Source organism: Oncorhynchus mykiss, chromosome 20 (assembly GCF_057628025.1).
Source record: "Oncorhynchus mykiss isolate SJ-2025 chromosome 20, ASM5762802v1, whole genome shotgun sequence".
In the NCBI taxonomy this organism is placed as follows: Eukaryota; Metazoa; Chordata; class Actinopteri; order Salmoniformes; family Salmonidae; genus Oncorhynchus; species Oncorhynchus mykiss.
In genome coordinates, this window is record NC_143041.1 from 13,472,287 (window position 1) to 13,493,301 (window position 21,015).

The 21,015-nt window shown below is 40.7% G+C and overlaps 1 protein-coding gene across 8 annotated transcripts in view; it reads right to left on the bottom strand.

The window, feature by feature from the left end:
* Positions 1-588: 588 nt before the first annotated feature.
* Positions 589-21,015, bottom strand: part of uts2r1 (urotensin 2 receptor 1) — a 97,168-nt gene continuing 76,741 nt past the window's right edge. For all 8 annotated transcript variants that reach the window (XM_090212280.1, XM_090212284.1, XM_021575647.3 and 5 more), the window contains one exon: positions 589-4,167. Coding sequence is in view for 2 of the 8 variants with exons in the window: in XM_021575647.3 (XP_021431322.1) it covers positions 4,102-4,167 (66 nt within the window). In the remaining 6 variants the exon portion in view is untranslated. The remainder of the gene's footprint in view (positions 4,168-21,015) is intronic.

A 21,015-nucleotide genomic window follows, 5' to 3' on the forward strand; every position in this document is an offset into this window, starting at 1 on the left:
TAGCCTAATGATAGCTGGCTAACATTGAACCTGGTTGGTTAGCTACCTGCAGATTATTGCAGGGTAGTAACATTATGAGTTGGGATTATGGTTCTTTCTTTTACCTAGCTACATGTCTTATCAAAATACTCCACTATGCAAGTAACCATTTCAATAGAATGTCACTGCGACAACTGTTGATAGATGTTGCTGGTATATTCGCTCTGGCTATCTACTCCAATTTTAGACCACCCTCGTCTGAGTGTGCCATTTACGAATGCTCAACACCTGTTGAACATGGCCGGTGTCAGTAAACGTTGGCAAAAAAGTGTAAATTGTTGCCAGCAGCACAGTTGCAGTCACCAATGCTTTGGATAACATAAAAACAGCCTAACCAGTTCTGTTAGAGGGAGTAAAATGGTCAGTGAGCTGATCTCTCATTTACCATCTTTTCGGTTTAGTGATCAAAATCTTTCAACTTTGAAAATGTATATTTGTTATATAATTATGATTATATAACTCCAGGTTAATTACTCTGACTAACGACCCTTTAAATCTCTGCTTGGCCCATTTGAACCCGAAATACAAAAGGAGGAAAACTCGGAGGAGTTAAACAGAGTTATTTTTAATAAGTGCTCATATTGTAGATGGACACAGCGCAGCGCTGGCGGTTGTCTTAAGTAAAGTATGGCAGGAACTGAGGCAACACGTTTACACCAGCAAAGCAAACGGACTAAATCCAACAATAGGAACAAGAAAACAATCCGAATTTGATCAGGGTGTGTGTGTGTGTTTGTGGCCCTGGTTCTGGTTCTGTCCCGGACCCAAAACTAAGCTGTTTACATTTCCACTCTTCAAAATGGGGAGCGACTCAAAAGTGAATATCCCATCTTCGAGCATTTGCCACCACAAAAGAGGTGTGTGTGTGTGTGTGTGTACGTTTGTGTGTGTGTGTGTGTGTGTACGTTTGTGTGTGTGTTTGGGTGTGTGTGTGTGTGTGTGTGTGTGTGTGTGTGTGTGTGTGTGTGTGTGTGTGTGTGTGTGTGTGTGTGTGTACGTTTGTGTGTGTGTTTGGGTGTGATCAAGGGAGCAAATCGGAGCCAAAGAGCGCAATATAGCTACTTTGTTTGTGTTAGCCAGAAGGAAATATAGAAAACATCTTGGTTCCCAATATGACAAAAACATTAAAAGAAAAGCTTTCTTTTTTTACAACCAAATCAAGATTTTTGATGTGAATGGCATGTTTAAGAAGGGTGCAGTCACCTTTTTTTTTGTGATTTCACTTGTTTTTTTTTTATCAAATCAAATCAAATAGTACATGGACACACCCGGCCTGCACACCTGCATACTGGAAATGGCTCGAGTCGCACAAACTTTTTTGTGATTTCACTTTCAGTTTTTGAGAAACTTACCCAAAACCGGGAATCAAAAAACATTAACAAAGGCATTTTATTTTATTTTATATCCTTTTAGAAACAGCAAAACTCTCAGCATAGTGATGCAGGTCTTTAAATGTGGCATACATAAAAGTGTGTCATTCCGAAATGTATCCGCAAAAGTTCGGAATGACACAATTTCATGTGTACAACATCAAAAACAAGTGAAATCATAAAAAAGGTGTCTGGAACATTCTATAACCTGCCATTTCCATCAGAAATAGAGATTTGGTTGTAAAAAAAAAAAAGGCAACTTCTCCTTTTAACATGTTAAGCAGTAGACTGGAGCAGGGTCTGCTAGAGTCGTTATCAGTCTCCAGGCACAGATGTCTGCCCTGTGAAAAGCCAAGTGCATCTCCCTGGAGGTGTGTGTTAGAGCTCTGCTACCCCACCTGAGCCCGATGGGTCCTGACATTCCACATCATGTTAGGGATGGGTAGGGCCTGTTTTGTCGCCAATAACTAAGGTACAGGTGGGGCACGGGTATCACTACATTGATCACCTGCTCTGCTGCGCGGTGTGGTCATATCTTACTAAGATCATAACATGATGTCAGAAGTGCTTTCACAGAAAATAATCATGTTTCTTGAGTTTTGTTCGTTGTTTAGATTGACAAAAAGTAGCTAGCAGACAGCTAACTGCTCTCTAATGTCTGGTAATTGAGCAGAGCAGGCCAAGCAAAAGGTTTCTCTTAGATAATACAGCCAAAAAAGAAAAATTGTCTATATCATAAGAATTCATGAAAACAAAAATGTGTTTTTTGGTCTTAATTTAAGGTTAGTAGTGTGGTTACCGTTAGAGTTAAGTGTTTGGGTTAGGTTTAAAATAAGATTTAAGAAAATAAATGGTGAAAAATAGGCTGGTTTATGACTTTGTGGCTGTGGAGACGTTGCTATGGAAGTACATGCACGCAGAGTGAGCTGTGCGCAGGGAGTGGGTGACACAGAGTGGAGTAGCTAATGGATTTACGTAATAATGGAGGAAGTTATTTCTGCCTTACATTTGGCAGAAGCGATTAGGCCTGTGCAGGGCTCGTGTGTGTGTGTGTGTGTGTGTGTGTGTGTGTGTGTGTGTGTGTGTGTGTGTGTGTACGTACAAGTGCCATGGGTAAATATGATTGTGTCTGCCTGACATGCAAAGGAGTTTGGATAGTTGCGTAAACAATAGCATTTTTGCAAAGACATTACAATTACAACATCAACAACAACCGCGACGACTGAGAAATGTACAGCGTCCATATATTTCATTTGACAACAAATGTATCTTGTTCGGTGAATGTCTTTTTAAAGCAGAATTCTACCCTTGTCTTGATTTGAAACTAATGACTTCTGGAACACTTGGCCTGATAGCTTTTGTAATCAGATACGGTATATTCATAAAGCACATGTCAAACCTCGATCTGCCACAGTTGAAGCCCTTTCACAGTCCTTAGGCTCGGACGCATCTTGTTGAATTGTTCATTCACTGACATTATATTAGAATGGTCCGTTTCAGTCTCCTGGTGTGATTGGCGTGGGTCTTTGAAGAAGAGAGTATCGTGTTAACCAAACGGTTGAAGCCTTATAGTAAAGAGTCTCTTTTCTTTGTTTGTTCATTAATAACTTGTTTCCTCCCTCTGTATTTAGTAATTGACAACATTGTTGATTGATGAAAACTTGCATACATGAGCCCGACCACAGTCACACACACACGCACACAACATTGCTAAAACTTTTCTGATTGAACAGAACAAAAGCAGAAAATATGTATTTCATTGTCTCCCTCAACATGTACAACCTTGCACAGAAGAAAAACAGAATGTCATTGAAACTGAATCAACTTCGATATAGAATATTGTCCTCGTTTTGTTCTATGAATAACTGAATTTGGAATGAACAAAAAATCATGTCAACTCAAAAGAGCAGAAAATCCCAACACTACACAGAAATGGACTTAAACACAAACTATGTGACAGATTTAACAGGGTTTCTGATGGAGCGCCGCAAGGGATCAATGGAAAGTGAGAATGTCTGACACTTCCCAAAATGTCTGTCTGAAACCGTCATCCACAGGAAGTCGGTGCGTGACACACACAACCTAAACAGGATGCTGAGAACTTAGTGTGTTTTATAAACAAGCGTAAAGAAACAAGGGACAATATTCAAATCAGATCAGCAGTAACCCGTGGTGAACTACAAACACATAACTTATCATTGCTTTTGTTTAAGCGGTGTAACTGGTTTGGACCTGTCAAATCCACAAGCGACTCCCAGCGATATAATTATCACAGGGAGTAGAAATCCTGTGCAGCTGTTTTACAAGTTCAAACACTGGAATGTGTGATGTAATCTACACCTTAATTAGGCTGATTAAAACATATTATTTTGTTTAATGATTTTCAATTAGTGTCATTATTTCTATATGGCCTACACTTTTTTTGTTCTGAATTGAATCTTGGCCAAGAGCTGCCAGCACTATGGTTCCTGTGTGTGTTGAAGTCACTGCCGTCGCTCAGGGGAGGCTGGTTTGGAGGGTAAATTAAGATTGTTATCTCTTTACATTAGTCCAAGAAGCATCCAGATTCATCTTGCCTCTTCCGATAAAAGAACGAGTGAGGTCTGCTGAGTGCACTGCACTTTCTTCCTTCCCTCCTTATCCCCCTCCTTCACCGCATCGTCTTCCTCTTTCTAGTTCCATGATGACGAGTTTAAGCAGTAGGATCTGCTATGTCCACTCCTTTTTCTTTCTCCTTTTCCTCCTGTCCCCTCTGAACCTGGGAGTGAAACAGAGGACAAAGGACCATTAATACAGTGGCTGTAAATCTGAGTGGCAAGACAGGTCACTCCAGAGCTTCTAGAGAAATGCCAAAGCGTAGAGGTGGCACAGCAAACCTTGTTCATCTCCCTGTACACAAACTCAACCCCCCCCCCCTGCCATATGTATTCTCTAGTTGTTCCTAACAGCTTTGTTAACACACAGAACTGGATAGTGGTTATCTGGCATGGGGTGTGTTTGGAGGTGATGGACACAGCCTATGTGTGGAGGATCAGACCTTCTGTTAGCCTGCCCAGATGGAGGTGCACACACAAACACACACACAGAGGGTTTAATCTCAGACAAAATAATGTTAACATGGGCAGGAGGGCAAAGCTGATACACTAACAATGCCCAGATGATCTAAGGGTAGATGGATGGTGATTAATTATAGTTACTATGCCCTTGCAGAGTTTTACTACCGTAGTGCACTTGACTTTTAAATACTTTAAAAGGTTCCCATTACCATGAAGAACTTACAGATTGTTCTTCAAACAGTCACTATTTACAGGATTTCTTTTTACTTCTGAGTCAATGGAATATCATGAGCACTGCTGCACAGAGGAGAAGACGAGGTCATTATGGCAAGAGAAATATACACGTTTACAGTGTGTGTGTGTGTGTGTGTGTGTGTGTGTGTGTGTCTGTGCATGTTTGTGTACATGTGCAGTACTCCTGTTTAACAAGTGTCCGGACAAAACTGTTTCCACATGCACATGAGTTTACAGGAGTTCCTAACTGGAACAACTAACACCACCCAGTCCCCTAAATGAGAGACTTTCCCCTATCGTTACAGAAGAAACACACAAGCACACAGAGAGAGCGAGAGCTTAGCATGGGTTTTACAGAGGGCCTTGTAAAGAGTCTTATTTTCCACACGGTTTGTGCCGTCGCTGTTGGCATGAGAAGTGCTGAGAGGAGCTCTCTATAAAATGTATGCTCTCACTGTGGCTGTATCTCACTAATACACATCAGCCAAGCAGGCTGCGTTTACACAGGCATTCCAAATCTGATCCTTTGCCAAATTTTTGGCTGATGGTCAAAAGACACATTTGTGGAAAATGATCAGAATTAGGCTACCTGTGTAAACGCAGCCTCTGACACACCTTACTTTACTAATCAATGGCTTGAAGATCAGTTGATTCGTTGAATCAGGTGTGATTGTGCTGGAATGGAACTCATTCTACACACCCGTGAGACAAAGAGAGGACATCACTTTTGACTCTTCAGAGAAAGATTGGAAATGGAAGCTAGAATAGATTGAGCTGTCAATTGCTATATTATTGGCGGAGTTCCACTTTCTTTTCCCATCTGTCCCTCTCGCTACCATGGTATAATCAGAGCGAATGAGGATCAGAGAGGTGGCATTCACACCCCCAACTCCCCCTGCCATACGGCGGCACTACCCATCCCTGCTGCTCACAGATTACCTGCACCGTCTTCATTGTCATTCTAATAATCACTGTCTCTATTCTGATACAATGTCGTCTCTCTCCTATGACAGCATCCCCTGTTTATTCTAATCTGAGCTACCCATTCCATTAGAGTCTAGAGCAGTTTTTGTGTTGCGATCCACCAAGAGCTTTCAGAGTTTCCCTTTGACCTGAAAAAACATAAACAGTGTTTGTGGTTATCATTTCTTTCCATGACCCATGAAAGAATCCCTCACAACTCACACTGTACCAGGGAGTCCCGATCATCCCACACACAGTAGCTTCATATCAGCTGTAAGAAGGGCTAGGCTTTCACTGGACCTCAACAGCTGGGCAGAAACACCAAGGGGTCGCTAAATGTCATTTCTGCAAGCCATGACACCCACCACCTCAGATTGTTCTGAAATAATTTTGGTAGTTATAAACATATAAGATTAGCACATTATTTTGTGTAAAATATCATTTTATATCTGAGAAATTAAGCTAATTGATTGCACCCAAATTGGCCATTCCAATGTATGGCATTCATAGTATTCAACAAATATAGTACCTAACATCCGATTTGGACCAAACTTTTTTCTAACAATGAGTGAGACATGAGGAATCCAAAGAAATTGTTAAAAGACACCCACGGACCCCCCACGCCAAACCCAACTCACACTGTACCAGGGAGTCCCAATCTCAGTAGCTTCATATCTGTTGTAAGGGCTAGTCTTTCTCTAGATCGCAACAGCTGGGCATAAGCACCAATGGAAATGAGAAATGCTGTGTCCTATAAGTATATTCAGGAAATGTATCCAGGAAATGCTGGTCTTTGCATTAGCATTATACATACTCCTGTTGTCCTTTAAAGGTTATGGATGTGGTTATAATTGCCAAGCTGTATTCATTTCCTGAGTTGGAGAAAGACCTTTAACCATTAGGCTCATGCACAGAAGTAAACAAATACAAAATAAAGCACAGAGAGAGAGAGAGAGAGTCTGACAGATGTGTTCCAGCCACCAGGCAGAAGCACCCAGCCAGTGTATCCAATGTCTGATGCTTCTGAGTTAGGAGTTAGGCCTCAGCACTGAGAAGTGCTTGGTCATGCACAGACATTCCGACATGACGTAATGGTGGAACACTGACTTGAAATTAGAATGTCTGATGTCTCATTTGTGATTCATTTCAGTCTAATTCTATGGTTAGACCCAAGGACTGTATGGTTGGAGAAAAATGAGGAAATATAGAGTGTTGAGACATGGTCATCCATGGTGTTCAGTCCCTCTCTCTCAGCAGCTCTGGGGAGGTGTGATTTCAGAGTTCTTCTCTGCTTATCCCTGCTTAGGACTAAATACCCTCTAGGGGGAAATTAAAAACCCTCTCTAGGGGAAACTATTTATCCACGCTCTCAGGGTTTTGCAGAGGGACGCGTGCGTGTGTGTGTGCGTGCGTGTGTGTGTGTGCGCACGCATGTGTGTGTGTGTGTGTGTGTGTGTGTGCGCATGTGTGTGTGTGTGTGTGTGTGTGTACTGTAAATGCATTTTTTCTCAAATACTAATAGCAAGTTGAACTCTAAGTCAATAAAAAGTTGTTATTACTTAAAATGTTTGTGGTTCTGACTCAAAACGAAATGAGAAGTCACACCAACAGTTTTTTAAAGATATGACAACAAATGAAAAAAAATCCAAGCAGGCTCTGCTGCAGGTCTAATTTTTTAAAATTGTTTTTAATATCTGTTTTTTTGCATGTACATGTATAGTACATTGAGTGATTAATATTATGCTACACAAAGATAAATAACATACACTTTTCTGAACTAATCCAATCATTTAGTTATAATATTTGCACGGATCATATATTTAAATGGATCAGGTAGTCTCCTCCAGCTGTTCCGAACCCTGGCGATCATTATAAATGCAGGTTGCAGATGAATACAAATTTCAACTGTTGGATATCCTGATGACTCACTGCTTCCAGACAATTTCCATCAGTGAGGCTGAGACTGTGGATGTACAGTGTGGTCTGAAATTATTGACACCGTTGATAAAGATGAGCAAAAAAATACTGAGCTTTTTCGAGGCTCAAAAAACTGGGAAATTATATTATTTAATACTTATACAATTGCTCAGAGAAAGATGTTTTGCATAACAAGCAAACATTTGTTTTCAATAAAACGTAGGGCTAAAATATTTTGATACCCCTGTTTTCAATACATTTCAATACCTCACCTTGCAAGGATAACAACACTTTACCTTTTTCTAAAATGGTTTATGAGTTTGGGAACACATTGGGAGGGATCTTAAATCATTCCTCCATGCAGAATCCTAAAGATCCTTCATCTGCGCTTATGGACAAACCACAGGATTTCAAAGGGTTTCAAGTCCAGAGACTGAAATGGCCATTGCACGATGTTGATTTGAGTGGCCAAATAACATCTTTATTTGTCGATTTTGATGTGTGGTTATTGTCTTGCAGGAAGAACCACTTGGGGACAAGTTTCAGCCTTCTGGCAAAGGCAACAAGGTTTTTGGTAAAAATATCCTGGTACTGGGTAATGTTCATGATGCCATTGACCTTAAGGACCCCAGGACCAGTGGAAGCAATATAGCCCATAACATCAAAAGACCCACCACCATACTATACAGTAGATATGGGGTTGTTTTCTGCTCATGCATTCTCAATTTGACTCCAAACCCACCACTGGTGTGCATGGCCAAAGAGGTTTATTTTTCTTGTCATCTGGCCTAAGCACCAGTTCCAATCCAAGTACCAATGCCGTTTAGCAAACTCCAGGCGTTTACATTTCTTGGATGACATGGAAATACAGTTCGTTGGCCACGCACACCAAAGGTGGGTTTGGCGTCGAAATGAGAACGCAGAATGCAATGCATTAGTATAAAATAATATAATGTCCCTATTTTTTAAGCATACAATATAGCTTTGTATTTTTATTATATATATATATATATATATATATATATATATATATATATATATATATATATATATATATATATATATTTTTTTTTAAACATTTTTTCTCATCTTCATTAAGGGTGTCAATAATATCATAACCCACTATATCTCAATAGTCTCACCCACCTAGTAGGTGTCCACCACACTGTCATTTTTCAGATCAGTAAAGATGGAGATGAGAAGTGGGAAGGAATGCACTTGACTACTTAGATGCCTCCTTTTAGGCATAATTCATCTGGAGTTCTTCTGACGGTCTCCAGTATAAGTAGTCATACACCTGAGTATTAGACAGAGCACGTTAGCAGAGCTGTACAAATCAGATGGATTATACTATTGAGGTTTACATTTACTGGAGAAATTACAATGTTTGTTACTCTTCTTATTGTTCTGTATCTCACACTGTCTGCATAACTGCTCTTCAGTGGTTTGTATCACAATCCGGCCATGATTGGGAGTCCCATAGGGCGGCACACAATTGGCCCAGCGTCATCCAGGTGTGGACGGGGTCTGCCGTCATTGTAAATAAGATGAATAAAGGTTAAATAAAAATACAAAATTCAACTAGAGGTGTGCAGAGTAGTCGGACAAAATGAGTATCATAACAGATATGGGCAATTTTCTGGATACAATTATGATCTGAGTATTTTTGTAATCATCCGTGATGTGAAAAATAAACATCTTTCTCATGTCAGCCAGTCAAGTAAGGTGCTACAGTGCTACACTGTCTAAGTAACTCAACTGGCTAGTTTGCTTGTCTGTAAAGAAAAGGGTGGGCTGTATGTTGATCCGGCTGCTCTAATTGGGTAGAGTGAAGCTGTATTTCCCTGTCCACTCACTTCATAAATTCACCTGATCACTTTCACTTTTCTGCTTCAATTAAGAAGGAAAGAAATTCCACAATTGTGCTTTTAACAAGGCACACATGTTAATTGAAATGCATTCCAGGTGACTACCTCATGAAGCTGGTTGAGAGAATGCCAAGCGTGTACAAAGCTGTTATCAAGGCAAAGGGTGTCTACTTTGAAGAATCTCAAATATAAAATATATTTTGATTTGTTTAACACTTTCTTGGTTACTACAAGACTCCACATGTGTTATTTCAGAGTTTTGATGTCTAAACTATTATTCTATAATGTAGAAAATAGTAAAAATAAAGAAATACCCTTGAATGAGTAGGTGTGTCCAAACTTTTGACTGGTATATATGGGGAATTGGAATGATTGGAAGTGATGCAGACAATTACATTGATGGACGCTGCAATATATTTTCAATATTAAAGCTGATCTAACCCCTAAAACAAATAGCTCTGTTTGCTGGAAGAGGAACCCTCACCCTGTGTGTGTGTGTGTGTGTGTGTGTGTGTGTGTGTGTGTGTGTGTGTGTGTGTGTGTGTGTGTGTGTGTGTGTGTGTGTGTGTGTGTGTGTGTGTGTGTGTGACCTAGGCCTGCTGAGAGAAAGTGGCAGATCATGAAAGGGAAGGAAGCAGTGTTTATGTATTTTTGTATCTCGCCTTCTCTTTAGGGATTATTCTGTGTTTCATCTTGTTCAGAGCTAGGTCACAGTCTGGGTAACGACGTGAGCAGGATCATAGAAGGACGGATAGAGAGGAAGAACTAAGGTGTGTGTGCTAGCGTTCCTGTGTGAGTGTGTGTGGCTCTTGTATCGGCCTCCACAGCCAAATGAAGTGGCACGGGCACCATAAGGGCAAAACTTTGTTGTTGTTGGTACAGAGAAATGTATGCTGAACAAAAATATAAACGCAACATGCAACAATTTCCATGATTTTACTGAGTTACAGTTCATATAAGGAAAATAGTAAATTGAAATGAATGTATTAGGCCCTAGTTATGGATTTCACATGACTGGTCAAGGGCTCAGCCATGGGGAGCAAGGCTGAGGCAATCAGATTACGTTTTTCCCCACAAAAGGGCTTTATTACAGACTGAAATACTCCTCAGTTTCATCAGCTGTCTGGTCTCTTTCGATCCTGCAGGTGAAGAAACCAGTTGTGCAGGTCCTGAGGTAGCATGGTTACATGTGGTCTGCAGTTGTGATGTTATGTTTGCAGTGTTATGTTTTGTGCAAATCCAATGAAACACATAATTAGGTACAGCTCTCCAAATTTTCAAGCATAGCCATGGCTGCATATGTTATGGGTATGATTGTTAAGGACTGGGGAGTCCTTAATGATTTGCACAGGCAAAATCCTAGAGGAAAACCTGGTTCAGTCTGTTTTCCACCAGACACTGGGAAATAAATTCAGGACAATAAGCTAAAACATAAGGCCCAATCTACATCGGAGTTGCTTACCAAGAAGACAGTGAATGTTCCTGAGTGGCCGAGTTACAGTTTTGACTTACATCTGCTAGAAGAGCTACAGTATGGCAAGACTTAAAAATGGTTGTCTAGCAATGATCAAAAAACAGTTTGACAGAGCTTAAAGAACTGTGAAGAGAATAATGTGCAAATTTTGCACAATCCAGGTGTGGAAAGCACCAGAAATAATCACAAATGTAATCGCTGCCAATGGTGATTCTAACATGTATTGACTCAGGGCTTTAAGTACTTATCTAATCAATATATATTAGAGTTTTATTTGTCATTAGCTGCTTTACAAATGTTATAATTTTTCTTCCTCTTTGACGTTACAGAGTATTCTGTGTAGATCGTTTCCAAAAACAAGAACATTTAACCAATTTTAATCTCACTTTGTAACACAACAAAATGTGGAAAAAGTCAAGGGATGTGAATAGTTTCTGATTGCACTGTATGTGTTCTCCTAGTAAGAAACTGTCTGGAAAAAGCTGACTTTCATGTTCAATCTTGCATTCTGAATGCCTGTGTTTGAGATGCAAACACTTATTAGCACATCTAAATGCATCATGTTTAGGTTTTAAACACTGACGTGTGGGTTATAAATGTATCACATGGTTTCATGTTTCATGGTTTGACAGTGTAGCATTTTAGAGACACCCTGTACCTCTGAACACAGATGGTACGAAGGATTTGCATCCCAGCACGGGCAGATGTGGAGACACACACACACACACACACACACACACACACACACACACACACACATACACACACACACACACACAAAGAATATAGCACGGACAGCAGTCTATGACCAGCTGAGGCCTGTGCTAACTACCCCACGATAAATTCACTAGCGCCACGTTTCCCTGGTTGGTGCTAAACACATAGCAGCATGACATAGCAATCCATCACAAACTGCTCTGTGTATGTGGGTGTGTGTGCATGTCTGAGTTTGTGTGTCTGCTTTAGCAGGTCCAATAGAGTCCATAACTGCAGAACACACAGGTCGTAAAGGGCTCCCCGAGCGCAAGAAATAAGGCTTTACGAATACACACACGCACTCACAGACACTCACAGAGGAAATAAGGCCTTCTGTGACTCATGGCTTCTTTGGCAGGATAGTCTGGAGAGCTTAGTGTCTGTCTGTCTTAGCTGTGTCCTACTACTACTTAGTCACATGTGGTCAGTGGGCTGTAGCATGTGCTGGCATGAGATTCACTGAAGCTGTTTTCACTCCGATCGTCTTTTTTTTAAACATATTTTTAACAGCCATTCTCCCTCCTCTTCTTTAATTCAGTTTAATGGTTGTTCTCTCTCTCCTCTCTTCTCTACATCCATTGTTAAATGGAGAGAGCCTCTCTCTCTCTCTCTCTCTCTCTCTCTCTCTCTCTCTCTCTGATTCCTGTCTAGTTAGGTCAGGTTATCTGTTCTCATTTTATAAGCCTGCTCTCCATTACCCTGCTGAGCCTGTAAGTATGCATGTATATATGTGTGCGTGTATGTGCATACTCATACTAGCACTCCACACACCTGCAGACTGCAGATTTATCACTCTTCTCTCCCTGTGGCCTCTTTTTCTCTAAGGTGGAAACATTTTTCAGTTCAGTTCATTACAAGGACTAAACCCCTGAACAGTGTGATTTTATGACCCTGATTAATCACACCCAGACTAAAAAACAGTCTACATTGCAACACGCTTTAACGGAGACATCAGCAGACTATATAACGAGCAGATTATAAAAACATAATACTGTATAGTGATTACATCTGCCATTGATCATCATTTACAGCCCAAAGTGTTGCTAATAGATCTCTGCCTACATCTATCTGGACACCAGTCAATGATGATTGCTAGCCCTATTGTAGCTCTGCTGACATGTGGAAGTGTTTTTCAGCCCAAAAAGATTATATCCTCCAGGATTTGTCCTCAGACTATGTGTATTTTAATGATCGCTCTTGCCTTTTCCCCCTAATATTACTACTTTCTCGCCCAGCACACGCGAGCTGTGGGTTTTAGCGTAGTCTCTAACTCTCCATAGCGTGCAAGTCACAACAGAATCGCACCATGCAACATAACAACTGGCAATGGGAAATGGAAATATGGGTCTGGGTTTGTGTGATAAACATGAAGCAACATGCAGGCAACAGTGATCAAGAGCTATTGGATCTATTGGTTTGCGTTATGTCTCTCGGCTGTCTAATACAATTACTGCTAAGTTGTTCATTCAATTTACAACAACCTCCATCAATAACAACTTACAGGCTGTTAGCTCTGGCTTTTGTGAGTGCCATTCATACAACATAAATTCTTCTGAGCAGCAGTCCATGCTTCCACTGTGATCTGTCAAACGCGTCCTTCCCCATTCATTAAATTCTAAATCAATTTGACTTAACACATTTCTGCTTGACTGAATTAAAGTCTATTTGACTCAATTCATTTCAGTGGGGCTTCAATCTGGTTTCAGAGCTGGTCATGGATTCACCTCAGCCATGCTCAAGGTCCTAAATGATATCATAACCGCCATCGATAAGAGACAATACTGTGCAGCCGTATTCATTGACCTGGCCAAGGCTTTCGACTCTGTCAATCACCACATTCTTATCGGCAGACTCAACAGCCTTAGTTTCTCAAATGACTGCCTCGCCTGGTTCACCAACTACTTCTATGATAGAGTTCAGTGTGTCAAATCAGAGGGCCTGTTGTCCGAACCTCTGGCAGTCTCTATGGGGGTGCCACAGGGTTCAATTCTCGGGCCGACTCTCTTTTCTGTATACATCAATAATGTCACTCTTGCTGCGGGTGATTCTCTGATCCACCTCTACACAGACGACACCATTTTGTATACTTCTGGCCCTTCTTTGGACACTGTGTTAACTAACCTCCAGACGAGCTTCAATGCCATACAACTCTTCTTCCGTGGCCTCCAACTGCTCTTAAATGCAAGTAAAACTAAATGCATGCTATTCAACCGATCGCTGCCCGCATCTGCCCGCCCGTCCAGCATCACTACTCTGGACGGTTCTGACTTAGAATATGTGGACAACTACAAATTCCTAGGTGTCTGGTTAGACTGTAAACTCTCCTTCCAGACTCACATTAAGCATCTCCAATCCAAAATGTAATCTTGAATCGACTTCCTATTTCACAACAAAGCATCCTTCACTCATGCTGCCAAACATACCCTCGTAAAACTGACTATCCTACCGATCCTCGATTTCGGCAATGTCATTTCCAAAATAGCCCCAACACTCTTCTCAACAAACTGGATGCGGACTATCACAGTGCCATCTGTTTTGTCACCAAAGCCCCATATACCACCCACCACTGCGACCTGTACGCTCTCGTTGGCTGGCCCTCGCTTCATACTCGTCGCCAAACCCACTGGCTCCAGGTCATCTACAAGTCTTTGCTGTGTAAAGCCCCACCTCATCTCACCTCACTGGTCACCATAGCAGCACCCACCCGTAGCACGCGTTCCAGTAGGTATATTTCCCTGGTCACCCCCAAAGCCAATTTCTCCTCTGGCCGCCTTTCCTTCCAGTTCTCTGCTGCCAATGACTGGAACAACTGCAAAAATCACTGAAGCTGGAGACTCATATCTCATATTAGTGAGGGCACTAACTTTAAGCACCAGCTGTCAGAGCAGCTCACAGATCAGTGTACCTGTACATAGCCCATCTGTAAATAGCCCATCCAACTACCTCATCCCCATACTGTATTTATTTATTTATCCTGCTCCTTTGCAGCCCAGTATCTCTACTTGCACATTCATCTTTTGCACATCTATCACTCCAGTGTTTAATTGCAATTGTAATTACTTTGCCACCATGGCCTACTTATTGCCTTACTTATCTTACCTCATTTGCACATCCTGTATATATACTTTTTCTACTGTATTATTGACTGTATGTTTGTTTATTCCATGTGTAACTCTGTGTTGTTTGTGTCGAACTGCTTTGCTTTATCTTGGCCAGGTCGCAGTTGTAAATGAGAACTTGTTCTCAACTGGCCTACCTGGTTAAATAAAGGTTAAATAATATATTTTTTAAAGGAATCAATAGCTGCATTGTGTACCAGTGGAATTGTGCAGCACTTGTAGGCAGGGTAGGCAGTGAATACTCTGTGATATTCGAATAAAAAATATATTATGAAAAGCCAAATAAAAAAATAATTATGTGACACATTTTCATATTTTTTTCCCATTATCTGTTTTTTCTGAAAGATTAATTTGGATTTTATGCTCAAAATCAAACATTTTGCTAAAACTGCACACAAAAAAAGGCGCCAGGGCATTCATGCCTTTCTTTCCATCCATACGAATCCATACGAATCCATTAAAATCTTTAAAATGCACAGCCTTTCCTGTCTCCAGGCATGGTCAGCATAGCAAAACTCCTGTTTTTCCTACAGTAACTTGAAGTAACTTGAGCCGATTTCATATTTTGCACATGCGTATTGCCTAAACATTTTCTGTGGGTAATTGCCTGGGATAAGCTGTGCACATTTGGGCGTGTAAGCATCATTTGGCGCTAGCATCCCTTGAACTAAACAATGCTAGCTTGCTAGCAAAAACAACCTGATAAATGGACACCACTGTACTGCACCTAAAACAATTTTCTTAGTTAAAATAATCATGTAATAAGCTGTTTGGGGGATTCGAAGAGTGAAACGTGAACTTTATTTAAAAAAAATCTTCCCTTGTACATCTCTTAACTTTCTCCATCCCACCCTCCCATGTACATACAACTATTCCACCTCTGGAACGTCAACTATAATGACAGTTAAGACCAGACAGAGGCAGGATACAGCGTAGAAGATGGGATTTTATTCATGACAGGCAAGTCAACCACCATCTCCCTCACTGCTAGCTGTCGGGCAGGTGAACAGTGAGTGATGGACTGTCCACTTGTCTGAAAAGTCATGACCAATTAATACTTTTTACCCAGACTTTTCGCATCTCGGGCATTTCATTTTGCTTCGTGGACGCAGTTGGAATGGGGCTTCTCCCGCCACTCCATGTGGGCCCAAGCCTTATGTTCCATGGTGTTTACATGCATTGGAAGAATTAGAAATCCATTGTGAATGGCTATGGAGTTTTCATTGTGAATTATTCAGATGAAATGTGTCCATATTTTGGTATTTTAGTGCCACCTTTCAGTTATAACTGTAAATGCAAAATAGGTCTATGGCTGAGCTGAGTTGATCAGTGTGTCAATTTGTAGAATTATTTGAAATATGCAGTTATCCGAGGCTATTGCTTGTCTATCGTGGCTACATTGGTATTTACATTTGGTGAAAAAATTTTTGGTCAATTTCGGTTTATAGCCTATGTCACTTTGGTTATTGGAGCTATCTATTGTATGGTGAATTTGGGCTTCATCAAGGTTTATTTGTGAGTAAATCTGGCTTTGATAATGGCCAGTATTTACCCAGCCGCCGACCTCACCGCACATCGCTGGTGCAGTGTCATCGCTCTCTCTGATCTATTGTGTCACTCTGTCCACACTGTAATGACACTGAGTGAACGGCTTTAACCCTGTGAGATCCCTGGTTGCAAAAATGCAACAGGTCCTAAACTCACGTCCAACACTACACAGTTCATCTCCTTAGACCCAGATGTATTTTTTAGTAGCATTTGTTGTGTGTCCTGTCTTCTCTATAATTCAGTGACATGAAGAACAAATTAACAGAGAAACAAACATTCTGAGCCAGAAATAGAGGTATTTTTGTCAGTGAAGGCAAAAACGCATTTGCAAAAATGCTTGGGTCTCACACTACTGATTGTTGCTTTCAGCTCTATGCCTCTCATCCCTCTGTAAGATTGTGTGTGAGTGTGTGTGTGTCTCTCTCTTTTAGTGACGTTGGTTGAGAAGTGGCTTTTCCTAATGGGCCAAAGCTGCCAGACAAGCCCTTGAACACACACACACACACTCTTCTCTACATCAGATATCCCTCTCACTGGGGTTTCAATGGCTCTACTCTAACCAGTTTTTTGCCCTTTTGGCTGAAATGAATACAGACTTACTAGGGGTTTACATTTTTAAAACATGTTTTTTTATGACATTGTTATTGTTTTCATTATTTTACTTCATTAATGACCTTCAGGTCAAACATGTTATTCATTTATTTCTGAAGTTATGGGAAAAACAAGAAAGTGGCTTAGTCTAACTGGATTAACTACCAAGGTGGGACCGTGAGTCTAACTGGCGTAACTACTGAGGTGGGTCTGTGAGTCTGGGCCTGTTTCAGACTGCGAGGTCAGTCTGAAAAAGTAAGTCTGATGCTTGACTTATTTATTTGTGCCGACGACTAATGTGACTTTCACAGGAATGGCTTGGCTGTGACTCCTTAGTGTCAAACTTCAGGTAGGACATCAAAAGTTTGGGCCAGACTTTTTGACAGGAAATGGACGGAGAGGGAGATGGTTTTGGAGTTTAATTATAAGATCCAATAATTCCTCTGGGTTTTCATTAAGGGGTCTAACCTGAACAATTGTGCCTCATCAAAAGCACTCGATCAAAATCAACCCCAGCCAGAGAGAGTTGTTATTTATTGAGATTAGTTTATTTATTGAGTAATTTCATTTGTGTATCCCCAGAACGAGCCTTCGCTCCACTCAACTTAAGTTCCCAAATAAACTAATTACCTTGCCTAAAACAACACCAACAGATGGAGGGCAACAGTAAAACTTTAGCGGTGGAAAAGTTTGCGAAATGCTCGTAAGATGTGGAGCCAGCAACAGCCAGGTTTGGTTTCCAGACCATCCGAGGCAAATACCAGAGATGGTACGGCAAGACTTTATTAGGAGATGCTGCGAAGAGACAGTGTCATATCATTAAACACTGTTTGACTGTCGTCCAAGGCAAGAGAAGAAAGCAGAACACAATTGGAAGTAGTAAGTTAGGAGTAAGTGCGGCTAGCGGCAACTCAACAGATGTCCATTTAATCGTTTCCAGCTTAAGGCCTAGATTCAATCAGCAGACATCCGCATAGTAGATGTTTTGGGGGTACCGGGGGTGGAACGGCATTGAAGCCATCAAATCGGTGAGCAACTGCTCTTGTGATCATTGTCACAAAGCCACATCCTCCCCACTCCCGTTAGAAGATCAGAACGAGAAAGTGTAGGCTATTTCGAAATAATTACTCTCAAATTGAAAAATTGGTCAACTTAATAATGAGGATTTCTATCATCCTAATGCAGGTGTAGATTACATCTCACGTTCCACTGTTTGAACTTGTAAACAAGGCTGCATGGGATTTACTCCGTGCAGCCAATGGAAATATCGGCTTCAGGTATAATGCCAGGAGCCACTTGTGGATTTGGCACCTCTAACACAGTTCAACCTCAGACACAGTCAAAACACTCTCTATGAGGATGTTGGCTAAGCGGATCGGTTTGAATCTAAACTTAAATGTGTTTTGTAGTTGTGGAGAATAGGCTCTTGTATCTGTCCTAACGTAATGATCTAATGACCAGTCACTGGATCACAGAACAGTAATATGACATCACCCGCTGGCAGAGGTTTAAAAGTCATTCATTACAGTTACTCTCATTACTGTAACTGAGTAGCTTTTCCAAGTACCTTTTTTGGTATTTTTCAAAGTCAGTCATTTTTACTTCTACTTGATAAAATGTAATTAACATAACAGTACTTCTACTTGAGTAGGATATTCCAGTACTCTTTCCACCAGTGACGAGTGAGTGAAAGGTATTTTTTGTGTGAGGGAGGGAGGGCGGAAGGGAGGGGGGTGGGAGGGAGGGTGTAAGGACTGACGCTGGAGGAGAGAAGCAGGTACAGGGAGTTGACATTTAATTAGAAACGGACATGCAACAGGACAGGAACAGCGCCAGAAATGGTAACACAAAGACAGACGACAATCTATGCTGAAGCGGGGAATGGAGCTGGGGAACAGACAGATATCGGTGAAGTAATAAAACCGGTGATACAGTCCAGGTGAGTCCAGTGAATCGCTGACCTGCGTGACAAGGGAAGGCAGGTGTGCGTAATGATGGTGGCAGGAGGGCGTAACGCAGGGCAGCCTGGCGCCCTCTCGCTCCAGGGGGGAAGAGTGGGAGCAGATGTGACAGAGGGAGTATAAATGGGTGAATGTCAGCCAGTCCCGTGGACAAGTAACAGACTTTATTGTTATGCACTTTTTTGTGTATCTTTTTTATTTATCAATACATTTTAATTCCTTTGAATGTTTAATAAAAAAAAAACATGTTATTAGTATATTTTGAACAAATCATATACAGATGTGCCTTGTTGCAACTTATAAAATAAAGGAACTTAGTTCCTACTGTACATTAATTTCCTCTTCCTTTTTCAATTTAATGCTATTTAATGCAATATTTTAATTTTAAAAGCAACTCAGAGTAAAAGTAATTAAGTACTTTTTAAATGAGCTACTTTTACTTGAGTAGTTTTTTCAGTACTCTTTCCACCGCTGCCTGCTGGCCAAGAGCTTGGTGAGAACATGTTCATAGATACAACACTGCTGAGTGAAGGGGGGTAGGATGAGATTGACCCTATTCAGCTCAGGCATTTCCAAACCATGCATCAACTCTGTTTTCTGAACTTCTGTACTATTAGCTATTATCCCAAATGTATTGCTTATCTGTCCTCGCAAATGAAAGCTACAAGTAATTGTCTGAAATACCACCACTCTCACATCATGAAGGTTATGCTTGGCCTTCAAATATGCCTTACTAAGTATTCAGTGTAATTTTTCAAGAACTGCGCTGCAATATACAGGTGACAACCATGTGTGCATTTGTGTGATGTGTTATTGCGGTGTATTCCGCCTCCTCATTAATTCACATAGAATTAGCCCATTTCAGTGTTGCGGACAATTTACATAGGAGGCATTACTGAGCAGGACAAACTTCTCTCTTCAACCAGAGCAGAACAAACTTCTCTCTTCAACCAGAGCCCAAGCACAAACTTTTTCCTCCCTGGCACATTTTCCAGCTGCCCTCACTTCGCCTTCACTACTAATAATAACTTTGGACATGAGTGCATTTCTATCAAAGTAAGTGCCTTATCATTATCATTATAGTTTCTGCATATTGTGTTGTCATTTCTACTGTAGCACACAGTAGAATGTATGTATGTATGTATGTATGTATGTATGTATGTACTGTACAGTTTACATACACTTAGGTTGGAGTCATTAAAACTTATTTTTCAACGACTCCACACATTTCTTGTTAACAAACTACAGTTTTGGCAAGTCGGTTAGGACATCTACTTTGTGCAGAACACAAGTCATTTTTCCAACAATTGTTTACAGACAGATTATTTCTCTTAAAATTCACTGTATGACAATTCCAGTGGGTCAGAAGTTTACATACACTAAGGCTAACTGACATCATTGGAGTCAATTGGAGGTCTACCTGTGGAAGTATTTCTACTATTATCTACTATTATTCTGATATTTCACATTCTTAAAATAAAGTGGTGATCCTAACTGACCTAAGACAGGGGATTTTTACAAGGATTAAATGTCAGGAGTTTTGAAAAACTGAGTTTAAATGTATTTGGCTAAGGTATATGTAAACTTCCGACTTCATGTATGGAGCATAATGTACTTACTGTTTTATTCACGTTTACAAGCACTGGTGACAAGTCATGTATTCCGATTTTTGCATTGTAATGGACATATACTGTATGATGTATGTAAAAATACTTTTTGAAAGTCGTATTGGTTATGATGAGCTAATGCTGAGCTAATTACCAGCTATGTGTGGCGTCATGTTTGATGACATCATACAATGCATTCCGGTTGTCACGTAAGCGTCTGTCAGACCAAAGATGTTATAACAAAATGAGGTGAAGGGATGGCTCACTCGTCTTTCCAGTAAACTTCTGGAAGTGAATGATGGTAGATGACACACCCCCTTCAACATGCATACTGCAAACAGGCCCAACTCATCTTGTAACCTCTTATTTTTGGTTGCCGGGGAAAAAACAAACATGTTGGTGCTCACAAGCTACCCAATGTCGGATTACTTTATATTTTAGAAAGTGTTCTACTCAATTATTTCGATCACTAGTGAGGTCACCCATGATGTGATGAATTATAAATCATAATT